The 15,952-nt window shown below is 29.2% G+C and overlaps 3 protein-coding genes across 8 annotated transcripts in view; 2 read left to right on the top strand and 1 right to left on the bottom strand.

The window, feature by feature from the left end:
• The window catches only part of LOC105839657 (fatty acyl-CoA reductase wat), a 52,268-nt gene that overhangs the window by 13,989 nt on the left and 22,327 nt on the right, over positions 1-15,952 (bottom strand). The window contains exon 1 of one of the 6 annotated variants that reach the window (XM_036287730.1): positions 6,621-6,701. The exons of the other annotated variants lie outside the window; for them this stretch is intronic. The gene's annotated coding sequence lies outside the window, so the exon portion shown is untranslated. Of the gene's footprint in view, positions 1-6,620; positions 6,702-15,952 lie in introns of those variants that run through there. 6 annotated transcript variants of the gene reach the window in all.
• LOC105835664 (elongation of very long chain fatty acids protein 1) lies at positions 7,227-9,888 on the top strand. The gene is made up of 4 exons (XM_036287734.1): positions 7,227-7,328; positions 8,456-8,739; positions 9,267-9,569; positions 9,633-9,888. The coding sequence occupies exons 1-4, from the start codon at positions 7,322-7,324 to the stop codon at positions 9,795-9,797; spliced, it is 759 nt and encodes a 252-aa protein (XP_036143627.1). The 5' UTR covers positions 7,227-7,321; the 3' UTR covers positions 9,798-9,888.
• Positions 9,809-15,880, top strand: LOC105839655 (elongation of very long chain fatty acids protein 1). The gene is made up of 4 exons (XM_028192580.2): positions 9,809-13,707; positions 13,812-14,095; positions 14,912-15,214; positions 15,280-15,880. The coding sequence occupies exons 1-4, from the start codon at positions 13,662-13,664 to the stop codon at positions 15,448-15,450; spliced, it is 804 nt and encodes a 267-aa protein (XP_028048381.1). The 5' UTR covers positions 9,809-13,661; the 3' UTR covers positions 15,451-15,880.

Below are 15,952 nucleotides of genomic sequence, written 5' to 3'. Positions count from 1 at the left end.
ACAGTTCACCATTGAATTAGAAAATGAACGAAAAATTAGTTTCTTGGACCTTTTATTAATCATAAAAGACAACACAATCTATATTGATTGATTTAAAAAAAGAACTTACTCAGAAAGATATCTGCCATCACTCTTATGTCATAAAATCGGGAATATTTACAATATGATTGACAGAGCTTTATTATTTCTCACCCTATATACTACCAAAAAAATCTTGAACATTGCATTCAAACACTCAAAAATAATGGGTATTTGGACTTAATTTTTAAAGAAATGAATAAAAGAATTAAAATAATTAATGACAAATTGTTACTGTCAAAAAATAAAGCTCTAGTTAATAACAACAATACTGATGAGATTAATAATGGAATTATTACAAAGAAGAAATATTTTACATTGCCTTTTATCAAAAATATTTCTGAGTTAGCCTCATCAATGGTGAATAAAATTTTTTTTACAGTTGGAATTATTAATACATTAAATGTGTTCATAAAAGTTCAAAAGAATAAAATGAATCATTTTTTCAACAATAATATAATTTATAAAATTGACTGCTTGGATTGCGATGCCACATATGTTGGACAGACTAAAAGAAAACTTGCGACCAGGATTAAAGAGCATGCTACTAATTTAAAACTTGAGCCTCCTAGACACTCTGTTATCACCAAACATAGAATAGAAATGCGTTATAATTTCGATTGGGAAAATGTCACAATTTTTAACCATAAACCCAATTATTACAAAAGATTAGTCTCTGAAATGATTTATATAAAGGAACAAAAAAATGGTATTAATTTACAGACTGATACAGAGTGAGCACGTTTACACCGTACGTTTAGTCTGCGACCTATACACTATATTCGACCCAACCCGATAGTTCACAACGGTGTAAACGCTCGCAAACTTGTTTGGGTCAGGCCACTTTTTGACGATCCGTGACCCATCTTAGGCCACACAACATAACGCGTGTAAACAGTTTATTAGTAGCCTACTTTAAGTCAGGGTATAGGTATAGATTAGGGCATAGGTCAGGTCGCGCGGTGTAAATTAGGCCAGTGTCTCGATGATTCATATGCTTCTTTATTCTATTATACATATGTATGTCGAACAATAACAATATATGTACATACATAGAATCTCCTTTGTATGCTCATTTTACTTCTGACTTCTGCCTCATAGACATCTAGTAAAGTAACGGTAACGGTAACGACGTTACAAGTAACGCGTTACTTCCCAACCCTGGTTATTGTTCCGTTTACAAAGTACTGGTCCACAATTTAGTACGCGGTATTCTATACTAAGGTATGTCATCGTCATTTTTGTCCAGTACCGCACCAGCAGAAATGGTGTCCAGTCCTCGGAGTCCAGCGCGGCGATCATTCATTCACACACGAAGCGCCGTACGTGTTACTCGTCGCGCGGTGAAGTGAAAGCGGGGACTGCGGGGAGGACCGAAAAAATTGGGGATCTTGCCGGTGTTGCATCCTTCACCAACGCCGCACGTACAAGAAAGATAGAGTTATGAAGAGTGAGAAAACGTGATACCGATTCACCGGTGTTCAATATCTGTTTCACTTGCACTTAAGCGAGAGACGTCATTAGTATCGAATGCGAGTGAAACAGATATTGAACACCGGCGAATCGGTATCACGTCTTCTCACTCTTCATAACTCTATCTTTCTTGAACGTGCGCCGTTAGTGAAGGATGCAACATCGGCGCAATCCCCAATTTTTATGTTAAAGGGACACCATTTCTGCCGAACACTAAAGGTCATTAAGATTTATCTGTGACAGGTCTGTTATAAAATATATATTGTATATTGATAAATTGCTGTTATTCATGATGATATGTTGCTTTGCGAGAATAAAAAATAAATAAATTTCAAGTAATATATCTGTATGTAAATCATATAATTAATATTAATCCATTAAAAAATCCGTGTGTACTGTAAAGTGCGCGTTAGACTATGTATCACACTATTATTCCGTTTTTTGCTTAACTCACTTCGTGCTGCGAGAGTAACTATCATCGCGACTGAATTTTGACAGCTGTCAACTCTATCAAAAACGTAATAATAATTTGCATACAATGATATGTGTCGTAGAAGTAAATACTTTCTAAATTAGAATGAAAATACTGCCACTACAATTTTTTTAATGATTTTCCACTCAATAAAAGTTAGAATTCACTCTAATGGACTTTTATTGGAGTGGAAAATCATAAAAAAAATAACTTATTGGAGTGGAACATTTAATATATTAGAGTGAATTTTAACTCTTATGGGGTGGAAAATTACTCGAAAAATTATAGTAGCAGTATTTTCACTCTAATAAAAAAATTATAGAGTACTATACCACCTCACATATGGCTAGATTGCAACTATACCATAATTACAAAAGAATGCGTGTTGTATAAATATTATTTTATTTAAACTAGAGGTGCCAAAGATATTTATATATTATTTTTAGAAAAAGTTAGTAATAAATAATACATATTTATTAATTAATCTATTATTAAAATATAAACGTTAATTTTAATAAATATTTAACAAAGTGTAATTATAAATTGAGTTGAAAAAATTACAAGCGAGTTTTTTAGTTTATTGATTGATTAATCTCGCGTGTTAATACTTTCATATACAAAGCCGGGAATTATGATATAATAAATTGTGTAATATAATTCAATTTCAGTTATACATAATAACTGTTTTATTACAAAAATATATATATTCTAAATAAGATGCTTAATACTGCAAAATGCATACAAAATTTTCTTTTTTTAAAAAAGGTAAAAAAGGCGCCAAGTGTGTGTATGTGCGCCCCTAATAAAAAAAAAAACTATTATATTAAGTAAATTGTCTCATTGTTCTATTGTTTTATTGTTTTATTGTCTTTCTTACAAAAATAATGATATGAGTGAATGCGACAACTATAAGAATATTTATACAAAATTTATTTATTATAACTTTTTATTAAAATATTAAATAATACACAGGCTTGATAATCAAATAATTAAATGATTAAAATCAACTAACGGGATTATAGTAAAGCAAGAACTTGATGTACCCGGGTCATTAAAACGCAATGATCCATCAATGTTATAGAAATTATTTGTACAAATAAAATAATGAACAAATAATAACCCATCAAAAATTTTATAAAGATAAAAAAATATGTCAAGTACAAAAACCCAATTCAAAAATAGTATAAGATCAATACATTTAGCTAAATATATTTAAAAAAAAACTTTAGAAAATTCTATGTATAAAATCTGTCAAAAAATTATTTAAAAAATTGAAATGTTATCAATAATAACAGATAGCAAAAACTGATACATAGTAAAACAAAACTCAAGCCAATTAATCACATTTTTGTATATATATTTATTGATATCAATAACATAAAGTCTTGGAAATATAGAAAAAATGCCCGGGTACGCCAAGTTTTTGCTTCGCTATAATCCCGTTAGTTGATTTTAATCATTCAATTATTTGATCATTAAGCTCGCTTATTATTTAATATTTTAATAAAAAGTTATAATAAATAAATTTTATATAAATATTCTTACAGTTGGCGCATTTACTCATATCATTATTTTTGTAAGAAAAACAATAAAACAATAAAACAATAGGATAATAAGACAATTTACTTAATATAATAGTTTTTTTTTGTATTAGGGGCGCACATACACACACTTGACGCCTTTTAGATGATTAATAAAATATGAAATAACTGATAAGTTTTCGTCGCTTATCACTCGGCAGAATGTAGAACTCTACTGTTGTATACTTGTGTATACTGTGTGTTCAATAATATATTTTCCTTGTATTGTGAACGCTTGTAATGGATGATTGTCGACTGTCAAACGCTGCCAAACGCTGTTACTTCACCTCTTCTTGATTTCTTGCCAATACTAAAAATCTGTAATTCTCGTAGACCAATGCTCGACGTTGCCCTTTTCGAGCAGATTTCAGAGGTGACGCTTACCGTTTTCCCACTATCGCTCGTTGACGGTCGAGCCGCCGAACACACGTGAACGCTTCAGGCGCGTTTAAAGAAGTATATTGGGTGGTTGTATCTAAAATATTTTTCTCTTTAAATACTTTTTATTTTTATTAAATAATAGAATATTAATAATTTTATTATTAATATATGTTATGTATATAAAACTATTTTACATACATAAAATATGTTATCATAATATATCACAATATAAAATCATTAAAAAATATTTTTTATTTTTTTCCTTCTTGCTAAATTCTCTTTAAAGAATTGTAATTTTGAGCAAACAAACCTAAAGATGTAATTAATTCTCTAATTAATCAATTTAATATTTTACTAATTTCGAAATATTAAGAAAAGAGTTAGTACTTTTTGAGAATTCTCTCACTGTACAAATCAAAGTATCATCACATGTATCAAAGAACAAAACTTAGAATTTCAGGCAAAGTTTTGAGATTTGCAATGCAATCTTGCTTTAAAAGCACGGTTAGAAAAAAGGTAAAATTTTTCGAAATATTAGATATATTATGTTATCCACTTATAAAAATTAAAAAATAAAATTTACGAAAACAAAAAAACATTTTCTTTAAACGATAAAACATTATCTTCGCTGATGCGAGTTAGTTTCTTTTAAAATCTCTGCATATATACCATCTTTAGTAAAATCGTACAAATGACTTAGAAAATCGCATTAAACTTTTTTATATTACATTAATTAAATTATATTAAATTAATTTATATTAAATTATACACAAATTAGCTTCAATTTTTTCAAATTACTTTTTGAATTTTATAAAAAAGTTGCTTTCTTATTTGTTATGTTATAATGTTTTATTATTATTATTAGTAGAATAGGCGTACTGAGGAAATTAGTATTTTAAAAAACGTATCAAACAATAATAGTACCTCATGTTTGATGTGGAAAGCTATTGTAATTATATTTCGTCATAAATATATTATGATAACATATTTTATATATGTAAAATAGTTTTATATACATAACATATATTAATAATACAATTATTAATATTCAATTATTTAATAAAAATAAAAAGTATTTAACAAAAGAAATATTTTAGGTACAACCTCCAGGGGTGCTATTACGTAACCACGTACCGACAACTATCGATGTCGTTAAGTGTCGTTGCGCATATTTTTTCAATATATTAAAATACGTGCGCAAAGACACTCAAGGACATCGATAGTTATCGATAAGTGATTACGGAATAGCAGTCCTGTATACTTCTTCATCGAAACGTGCCTGAGGCGTTCACGCGCAATCGGCGGCTCGGCCGGAAATATGTGCAGTATCGAAAAATAAATTTAAGACGATCTAAAATATAAGGACGGATTATCGTCCAAAGAATCATAAAATCAGAGTTTATGATCAAATATTCATGAAATATAATTGATAACAGATGATAACAGACGTTTGGATAATTAGAGTTGATAAAGCCTCACTAGTGAAGCATAGATCCTGGAAATCATTTTCGTGACATGGTTTTTTCCAAAAGAGATTTTCTGAAAAAGTGATTCTAAGATAATTTCGAGTCCTTGTACTGTGATAGCACGTACGACAATACCAGAAAGTTTATCTAATAAAAAGCTAATGGTTGATATATTTTGTTATGCTATCCATGATCATTGTCATAGTTTTAGCTGAATTTAATTTTAGGTGCTATATCTTTCTAGATATTTAAATTTTTTGCAAAAGATCTAAATAAAATAACTATTTAAACAATAATTTTAAATTTTCTCTTAATATACTTTAACTTTTATGTTATATACAAAATGTGTAATATACAAAAATCACGTAATTAACTTTATTATAAACATTCGTTTCATTGTTATCTTGTATACAGAAAATTACAGAGAATGAGGGAGAGAGAGAGAGAGAGAGAGAGAGAGGGAGAGAGAGAGAGAGAGAGAGAGAGAGAAAGAGAGAGATCATTGCAACCAATAGGCCGATAAAAGTAATAGTATAGGATAACGTAAAAGAGTTTTTAATTTAATTTTCAATATATTTATAGAATTCACTTTTATTATAAATGTTTTAATTTAGCGTAAAATAACTTTAAATTAGTTGATCACTAATAAAGATGTGCCATTATTGAGTTTTCTTATTACTAAGTTATTTATTTAGTAATTAAAGACTATACAGTAAGAAAGTTCTTGAAAGTAAATTATATAAATTTTGTCATTTTTTATTTCAAGCAGTAGTTTTTGAAGTATAAATGTTCAATACACTGGCTTATTATAGATTACGGTTAAATTAATAATCGTCAATTCTTGGATCCCGTATCGATAACGGTTTCTCTAACCATTTATTAGAGAGTTTGATACAGTTAGATTAGCTACATATACAGTGTTGAAGCTTTATATCTTGAAAACTGCTTGGAATAAGAAACAGTAAAATTTTTATAATTCGTTTGTTGAACTTTCTTGCTGTGGTACTTTAATTTAAAAATTTTTAGGCACTTTGTATATGCAATATACGGGATGCGTTTCGAAAATTGTGAATTAAAATATTATAGCAACAAGATTTTTGAAAATTTAAGTAAAATAATTGTTTGTAAATTTTTATTTAAAGCAGTAATTTTTGAAATTTTAAGACTTACAATTTAGTCAATCAGAGATTACATTTAAACGGTTGCTAATTATGGAATCACTAAACTATCAACTTCTTTGAGTGGAGTCCAGCTTTAGCAGTTTAGAAATGACTATTATTCGGTGCCGGTTTTGTGCCAGAATCGTTTTACATTATTGTAAAACAATTTACTTTTTATCGTTGGTGATTATCTTCTTAAAAAAAACATGTTTTTTGTTCTTTTTAAACAGCGTACTTGGCGTACGTACGCGCATGTGCATGTTATGTACACGCGTGCATGTACCTATTACCAAGGTCTGTAGATGAACGACGGGAGGGGAAGGAAGGTATTTGCATGAGCTCCATTTTGGGACCATAAAGTGTATGTGTAGTGTTTGTTATACGAGAAAAATAAGTGAGTAGTAGTAAAAGTAAAATGTGGGGAAGGTAGAATTGATACATCGTTTTAGACTTAAAGCTAATACATTATATTGGTCTCGGCCTTTTTGGGGCCAAATGATTAACTATGAGTGGGAAGACTTTCCTTTCCCTCCGGTCGTTCATCTACAAACCTTGCCTGTTACATTGTGTACGTATGAATACATTTTTAAAGTTGTTTCTCTTTGACATCGTTTAGTTTTATTCGGGCAATCGTAGGAGAAATACACTTGTGAAATAAACTAAAATAAAAGTATAACCTAACTAGAACCTAATCATCATCTTCTGGAAATAATGGACAGTAAGTTCTAAATATACATTATATATATATATATATATATATATATATATATATACATGTGTATGTACACTGAGAAAAAAAAGTAATTGGTTCAAAAAAATTTTTTAGTTGCGGGCTGCCAACAAGATATGTTCAATACAACAATATATGGTATTGCAAAATAAATACATAGTCCAATCAACATTATTGCATTTGCATTAACAGCAAATATTATTGTATTAAGTATATCTTTTGTTGGCAGCTCGCAACTAAATGTTTTGTTGAATCAATTACTTTTTTCTCAGTGTATATATATATATATATATGTCAATATAATTTTAAAAAATCAGAAAATGACTAAATCTTTGTAAATTCAACCCAACTGGCAATTTTATTCAAATTTAAAAGTCAAGTACAACGTTTCGACCACGTATCGGGTCCTTTTCAAGTACAAAGCTGACGTAGTTGGCAAAGAAACATAGCAGTCAATAAATTTGAAGTCGCAAGCTACAGATTATACACTGTGTAAAAAAAGAAGCAAAAGAAGGGAAAAATATAATAATGACCAGTAATTATGATAAATATAGTAAAGTCAGTAAAAATAGAGTCTCAAAGGTAAAAGAATGAAGTATTTTTTGTAATACAGAAAAAAAGAGAGGTTTTTTTATGCAAACTTACATGTTTCGTGCAGCAACAATTGACACGTCATAATGTAAAATTAAAAACGAGTAAAAACTTGGATCAATGTAGATCACGGTGTATAAATAGGAAAAGAAAAAAATATATAAGTAGAACAGTGTAAACTGTGGTGATGGTCATAATTAAATAAACCGTGTATGGTCACTAATCTGTAGCTTGCGGCAACAAATTTATTGACTGCTATGTTTCTTTGCCAACTATGTCAGCTTTGTACTTGAAAAGGACCCGATACGTGGTCGAAACGTTGTACTTGACTTTTTAATTTTAAATAAAATTGCAAGTTGGGTTGAATTTACGAAGATTTAGTCATTTTCTGATTATTTATCACTGACGACTTGAAGAAAAACCGTTATTTTTGATAATTAAAAAATTTAAAATTTTTTTAGAAGGGATACTTTATAAAATTCCCTTATAATTTTCTCTCAAATTTATATTAAATTATGTTGTAGGTTTCACAGATACAAGAACAATAAAATGGCCATTTATATCTTCTCCAATACCAATAATTTCCATATCACTAGTCTATATTTATGTCATTTACTTTGCTGGTCCGCAATTCATGAAAAACAGAAAACCGTACTCTTTGAAAACGTTTATGCAATATTACAATCTTTTTCAAATTATTGCAAATTTTTGGTTAGTGTTTAATGTTGTGACAACTGGTAGACCGTTCGTTGCCATATGGAAATATTGTGAGTCATTTGATAAAATTTGCGGCGATAACACTGAAAAGGTACGTGAAATATATATATATATATATATATAAACAAACATTTTGATCGAATTTTTAAGCAACAAGAAATTATACCAAAATTTCACTCAATTTCAAATAATCGTAACATTGTGAAAATTTATCGTATTTAAAAGTTTCTTTTTTATTTTAAAGCTTAAAGTCTCTACTTTAAAAAGCACTTATCAGATTTTGATTCTTCCCTTTTCCCTTTTCGCCATCTCTTTAAAATAAAAGTAAGAACGTATTTTGTCTTCAAAAATTTTCATACTTTAATATGATCCACAAGGTGCAATAAATTTTTTGTTTTTGCAATAACAGGCAATAACAGATAACAGACTAAAATAGGCAACTTCGAATTATTTTTAGATATAAATTGTACAATGCACACACATTATGAAGAGTAAATGTACTTAAAAAACATTTTAAAAAGCATTTAAAAAGTCCGCTGATTAGATCGACATGTCAGCTATCTATATATCTATATTATTAACTTACACTTTATACTTCATAAAATGTTTTTATTGCAGCAACTTAAAAGTCTATGGTGGGCACTATTGCTTAAAATAATTGATTTAATTGAAACTGTAATATTTGTACTGAGGAAAAAAGATCGCCAGATTTCATTTTTACACACGTACCATCACCTTTCTACAGCTATATACGTATGGTTGACGCTCAGATACTTTGTTCATAGTTTTACTATGACTGAAACAATGCTTAATTGTTCTGTACACGTGATCATGTATTCTTATTACTTTTTGAGTACTTTTGGATCAAACATTCAACAAAGACTTCTACCGTTCAAAAAAAGTCTTACTATTATACAAATGGTAAGTGCTGAATTTAATTCGTCGATATGTTCATTCATATTAATTTTTTTTAAATTAAAATAGGTACATATTGCATTTATTTGGATAGTTGGTTCGCAAGGTTTGAGGCCTAACTGTGGTAATAAAATTGTGAAATACTTTTCTGTCATGACATTTTTTAATGGTATACCGAACTTGTTATTATTTTTAAATTTTTATGGTTCTTATAAGAAATCAAGAATAACATAATTATTAAGTACAATTTTGTTGGATGTATTGTTGTTAACACGATTCACTTTTCTTTTATATTATTGTAACATTAAATGGATGTTAATTCGTGTACATATGCTGTTATTAATTTTGCAGACCTGTATAATTGTTATAAAAAAAATATTTCTAATTATTTTGCAATTATAGTCGCAAATATACATTTTTTTCTTAATGTATAAAAAATTATTAAATAAATATTTTTGGAAATTATATGATTGTAAGACGTATTGGTTATGTAAATAGTGACCGGTATCGAGAGCAAATACAAGATAAAGTATTTTCAATGTGATTTATTTTCTCGAAAGAAAGATTGATAGATCGAGATCTAGATGAGTAGTGTCAAAAATATGAACAACAGTTTCTAATTTCTTCCCCGATTTCTTCACATTTAGATAAATTTTCGATAACTTTATCAAAAAAATATCTCCTAGAATCAGTTTTTTTCATCTTTGTAAGGTCTAACTGACAGATTTATCTTCTACCTGAAGTAGCAAATATCTAACAGATATTGTACTAGTGCAGCAATGCAGCTAAAAAGAACAGATATGTCAGTGTTCCAATGTGCTCCAACGTAACTTAAAAAATTAGAAGAGTACGTAATTGATGCTGACTTGATAAAAACAATAATATATTTGTTAATGAATGTCAATATGTTTGAATTTGATGATGATGAAGATAATGCTGTATTTATGGAAAGAAGACCATACATGATAAGAAATAATTTGAATAATTTTCAAGTGTGGGATGTATGACACAGAATTTTTCCAACAATTTTGTCTGAAAAAGAATACAGTGCTCGAATTATTGCACGCAATTGAAGACCAATTCTTAGTATTTTGGAACATGTATTCGGTTGAAATAATAAAGTTAATTTATGAGATAATATCATTACTTAATGAATAGTTATTTGAAAAATTTATATGTAATTCCTGATTTCATTTTATGAAAAGTATAAATTTCCAAGGGTAATTGGTTGCATCGATGGAACACATATTAGAATACAATCTTCTGGTAAGTTAAAATGAAATATAAATTGGAAATACTATATTTACTTCATGCAACACCGAAAGATTACATAAATATTATATAGATTTTATACTTATTGTAAAATTTAGAATTATTTATTTTAAGCAATAATATTTATAATAAATATTTTCAGAAGGTAAACACGCAGAAGAATTCAGAAATTAAAAAGAATCTTTTCTTTTAAGTTTGTATGCGAGTGCGCCGCTTGTGTCGGCGCGAGTGCCGGAACCGCCCAGCGCTGAGCGCGGAGTGCGTGTCGTGTGAATTCAGAAATTCACTTGAGGATGAGATTAGATGAGGTGGATCATAAATGACACTCTTACAGATCAACTTTACCAACTTTATTATGTGTTTCACCTCTCACTGAACGAATACACAGAGTGCACGCTCGCGCGGAATTGAGATTGAGATTCGGACGTACGCGAAGACGACGAGATGTGAGCGATCGGAAATCTTCCTTGCACGATGATAGGCTGCCGAAGAGAAAAGCGCGTCGGAAATCTTGTTAAGCGTGGCGATGCACGCTTTCGCGACGGAAATCTTGCGATCGCGATCGACGGATATCTTGTCGCGCAGCAGCCGTGCAATCACGAACGCGACGTCGTCAACCGGTTAATGAGATGGTCGTACTGTCGATATCTCTGCTTGATCTCTCAACCCGCGATTGCGCGCAAAATATAACACTAAATGAACAATTAATCGAAAAACAAAGCGAACTTCGACGTATTTCGACGCACCGCAATAGGCACTCGCGATCCCGAGATAGAGAGAAACAGCGCGGGATCGTGAATACTTGAAATTTGAATGAATTGCGCGAAGCGCGAAGAATGATCTTGGCGGGCGGTAGCAGGCGCAAGACTGGCTGCGGAGGATCGCTCCGAGAAATCGGGCGCCTCCACACCATCCGATCAAATCGCTTACAGTGCGTGGCGATCACTCACCACGCAGCTGCTGATCTGCGGAGGACCACGCGATCCTCCATCGAGAGAATCACGCGGTCCTCCACCGAGGAGCATGACGCTCAGAAACTGCGGTTCGAGACGGCCGGCGTGATATTATTGTGTTCCCGCTCGTCCCCTGCTAAATCTTATTGACATGCTGTGAACATGTCATCAGCAAGCGCGACGAATTCAAGGGACGGAAAATTTGAAAGGGAAAATCAAATCCCGAACAAAGTTTGTGATCATAAAAAGAGAATTATAGATATTGTGGCTAGGTGACCAAATTCTGTTCATGACGTAACAATCATTCAATATAGTTGATTACGTTATAGAAGATTAGAGGAAGGCAAATTTTATATGAGAATATTACTTAACGATAGTGGATATCCAATAAAAAATATTTTATTCCTCTTTTGTAACTAATTACTGCAGCTAAAAACAGTTCATGTATAACAATGCTCATGTACAAACATTATTAAATGGTTATTTGGAAGTGTGAAAGTGTTTTAGGTATGGAAATTAAAATACAGATTCTACAAGACTACAATATAACTAATAGCGTCACTTTATAAAAATCGTGTCGGAAAAATTACTTATAAGTAATATAATATATCTATTATAATTTAATTTTTATATCACATTTTCTTTATAACTTCTTTGATATCCTACTTTAGCACTTATTACATATATTTTTTATAGATTACAAAATTAAAACCTGCCAAACAGTTTTCTAGGAAGTCTCTGAGAACATAAAGTCCGTTATCAACTACTGTAAATAAAAAAAGAGTATCAGTTTAACAAATTTTACTACGATCTTACTGTACTACATAATTGTATACTATAAATTGTATATATATGAATTGTATCGTATGTATAAATATGAATATTAAATGTATGATTAAATGTATTATTTTTTTCAAAACTTTCCAAAATATACAATTAACAGTGGGTTGAAAAAACTTGTTCTCTTGACAAATATAACTTTACTTCACTGGCAACATGATAATTAATAATAACATTCCCGGACTTTTTACTAGTACTGTCGAAAATTATTAGTATTAAGAATAGCTATTCATTAGATATGTAACAACAAGTTTTAGTGAAGAAAACAAATTTTTAGTTATCCGATAAATATCTTTATCTGAAAGATAGTTATCAAAAGGTATAAAGAAATCGGGCATTAATTGGACCCAATTCCATAATTTAACCGAAGTTTAATTAACCATTTTCAATAGAAAAATTTGTTTTATATAAAACAAATTTATCTATTGGATACAGTCAGTTAAACTCCGATTAAATTAAATGTAGAACTGGATTTCAGTTGTTACTGAAATCTGATAATCTCAAGTGCTTATAACTCGCATATAATAATACATGATCGTGTTTATTTGGCGCGAGCCATTCTCTTGATCCTTAGCAAATAGTGCTGACAAGACGAGAATTTCAAGATTTTGTCTTGGCTTGTCTTAAAACCATTCACTACTTATAAAATTACTTGGAAATTACAAAATTACTTTTAAATTTATGCTAAATGCAAGCTCGTTTGCTATTGAATTTTATTGTTTACTAATAATATACAAAATTTTAATATCTAATTATTTAATAATCTAATTATTTAATTGTTCAGTCTAATCATCGTTTGTAACAGGAAATATAGATAAATGTCTTTTTCGTAGTATTTTGTGTGTGTGTGTGTGTGTGTGTGTTGTGCAATGCGTGTGCGTATGGTTATTACATATAACTATGTATGTAAATATAAATATATATGTAATATTGGTGGTTTTAAAGATGTTGTTCTTCATTGATACCGTTGAATTTTGTTCGAACAGTCGTACGAGAAGTACATTTGTTAAAATAAGTTAAAATAATTAATAGTATGGCACAAGTAGAGTCTAATCATTATATTCCGGAAAAAATGGCTAGTAAGTTCTAAATAGATAAATCAAAAGAATTTTAAAGCTTTATAAAATTTTTTTTTTATAAGAGTTACTCTACAAAATTCTTTTAACTTATACATATTATGCAGATTTTACAGATGCACAAATAATAAAGTGGCCATTCCTTTCTTCGCCGATACCAATAATTTTTATATCGCTAGTCTATATATATATCGTCTACTTTATTGGACCGCAATTTATGAGAAATAGACAACCGTACTCTTTGAAAACGTTTATGCAGTGTTATAACTTTTTTCAAATTATTGCAAATTCTTGGCTAGTGTTTAATATTGTGACAACTGGTGGATCGTTTGATGCCATATGGAGATATTGTGAGCCATTTGATAAACTTTACGCAAATAACACTGAAAAGGTACGTGAAATATAAATAATATGAAAAAATTATTTTAAAGTTGCTGTTTTTTTATTTCATATCTTGTTATCCTTCTGTATGAAAAAAAAAAACGGTGTTAAATCAACAATAGAATTTTTTGTCGTTTTGTTATAATTATATGATGTAGATTGATTGTTCGGAATTCGAGTGCTTCGCGTCGTAAGCTGATATCGTGCGCTTTGATACAGTTTAATATTTTTTTATAAGATTATATACTGTAAGTTTCTTACGTGTAGCGAGATTTTTCAAACTCTGGAGTTAAAAATCAGAAAAGAAATAGCACATGCTACACGCGTTTATGTTATATATCTAATATAGTGTCTTTAAAATATCATCACAATCACATAAGTGAGAAATAGCAGCTATAAATTTCTAAAAATACTCATAGTTAACTGAAACACTATATATCCGTAAATCCACTCTCTGCACTCGCAGAGAATAGTCGATCTTCGGCACTTGTAACACAATATACTGTTTCCAATAATTTTAAATCATAATTAATAAATATCTAATAAACTTTTTAATAATTAATTTTAAAAATAAATTGTACAATGTGTAATTAATAAAAAGTAAATTTTAAAAAAGCACTTAAAAAAGTGTTGTCTGCTAATTGGATCAGTAAAATAAACATTCGAGAATTTCGAGAGTAGAAGAAAAGAAGTCTTCTGCAAAGATTTTTATTTAGATTTTTAATTAATTGATCCAATTAAGATAACAATTTCGCAAAGTCAGTTTCAATATTGCTTTGCGTAATGTAAGTCTATTAATTTATACTTAGATTTAATTCTATTGCAGCAACTCGGAAATCTATGGTGGACACTATTACTTAAAATAATTGATTTTATTGAAACTATAGTTTTTATATTGAGAAAAAAAGATCGCCAGATCTCATATTTACACACGTACCATCATGTTACTGTAGTTATTCATGTATGGTTGACGCTCAGATACTTTATCGTTAGTTTTGCCATGACTGCAACTGTGGTCAATTCTTCTATACACGTGATAATGTATTCTTATTATTTTTTGAGTACTTTTGGACCAGATATGCAACAAAGACTTCTACCGTTCAAGAAAAATTTTACTGTTATACAAATGGTAAGTGTTGAATCTAATTCGTCGATATGTTTAATCATATTAAATATTTTTTTATTAAAATATAGGTACAGTTTATAATTTTCCTGTTAATTGGTGTGCAAGGTTTGATGCCTAACTGTGATAATAAAAATATGATATACTTTTCTGCCATATCATTTATTAATGTCATGATAAACTTGTTATTCTTTTTAAATTTTTATATTTCTTCTTACAAAAAATCAAAAAAATCAATTTAATTATTAAGTACAATTTTGTTGAATGTATTTCGTTGTTAACTTAACAAGATTCACTTTTCTTTTAAATTATTGTAACATATGAAATGTATTAGTGCGTGTATATATGTGTCGTTATTGTTTTAAAAATTTTCTATGTATTCCTCATATATGGTGTATAATGCAAAATGTACAATACAGTGTTTCGTAAAGAATTCGACACACCCATATAATATAGAAAATTGCAGAAAGATTGCAACATTGTAAAAATAAAATGAAATGATGCTAATTAGCAACTATACAATGTCTATTTTTAGAAACATTGCATACGATATTATAATAAAACACCTCTTTAATAATATTTAATAATATTATAATAATTAAGACTTTTAATTTGAACAAATACTCTAAGGGATATATATGTATGCAAATGCCAAAAATTAAAAGAAAACAATTACATAAATATAACTATAAATGTTTGTAAATTAAATAAATTTAATTTATAACGAATTTTTACAATACCTTA

The sequence above is a fragment of the Monomorium pharaonis genome, chromosome 5 (genome assembly GCF_013373865.1).
Source record: "Monomorium pharaonis isolate MP-MQ-018 chromosome 5, ASM1337386v2, whole genome shotgun sequence".
NCBI lineage: Eukaryota > Metazoa > Arthropoda > Insecta > Hymenoptera > Formicidae > Monomorium > Monomorium pharaonis.
The sequence above is the reverse complement of the archived record's forward strand: the minus strand, read 5'-3'. Positions and strand labels throughout refer to the sequence as shown.

Excerpts from the sequence above, each read along its gene's own strand:
- LOC105835664 (XM_036287734.1), top strand. Across the intron at positions 8,740-9,266 it reads GCGGCGATAACACTGAAAAG|CAACTTAAAAGTCTATGGTG; the intron begins GTACGTGAAATA and ends TTTTTATTGCAG. Across the intron at positions 9,570-9,632 it reads GTCTTACTATTATACAAATG|GTACATATTGCATTTATTTG; the intron begins GTAAGTGCTGAA and ends AAATTAAAATAG.
- LOC105839655 (XM_028192580.2), top strand. The coding sequence starts at position 13,662 with ATGGCACAAGTAGAGTCTAATCATTATATTCCGGAAAAAATGGCTA. Across the intron at positions 13,708-13,811 it reads TATTCCGGAAAAAATGGCTA|ATTTTACAGATGCACAAATA; the intron begins GTAAGTTCTAAA and ends CATATTATGCAG. Across the intron at positions 15,215-15,279 it reads ATTTTACTGTTATACAAATG|GTACAGTTTATAATTTTCCT; the intron begins GTAAGTGTTGAA and ends ATTAAAATATAG.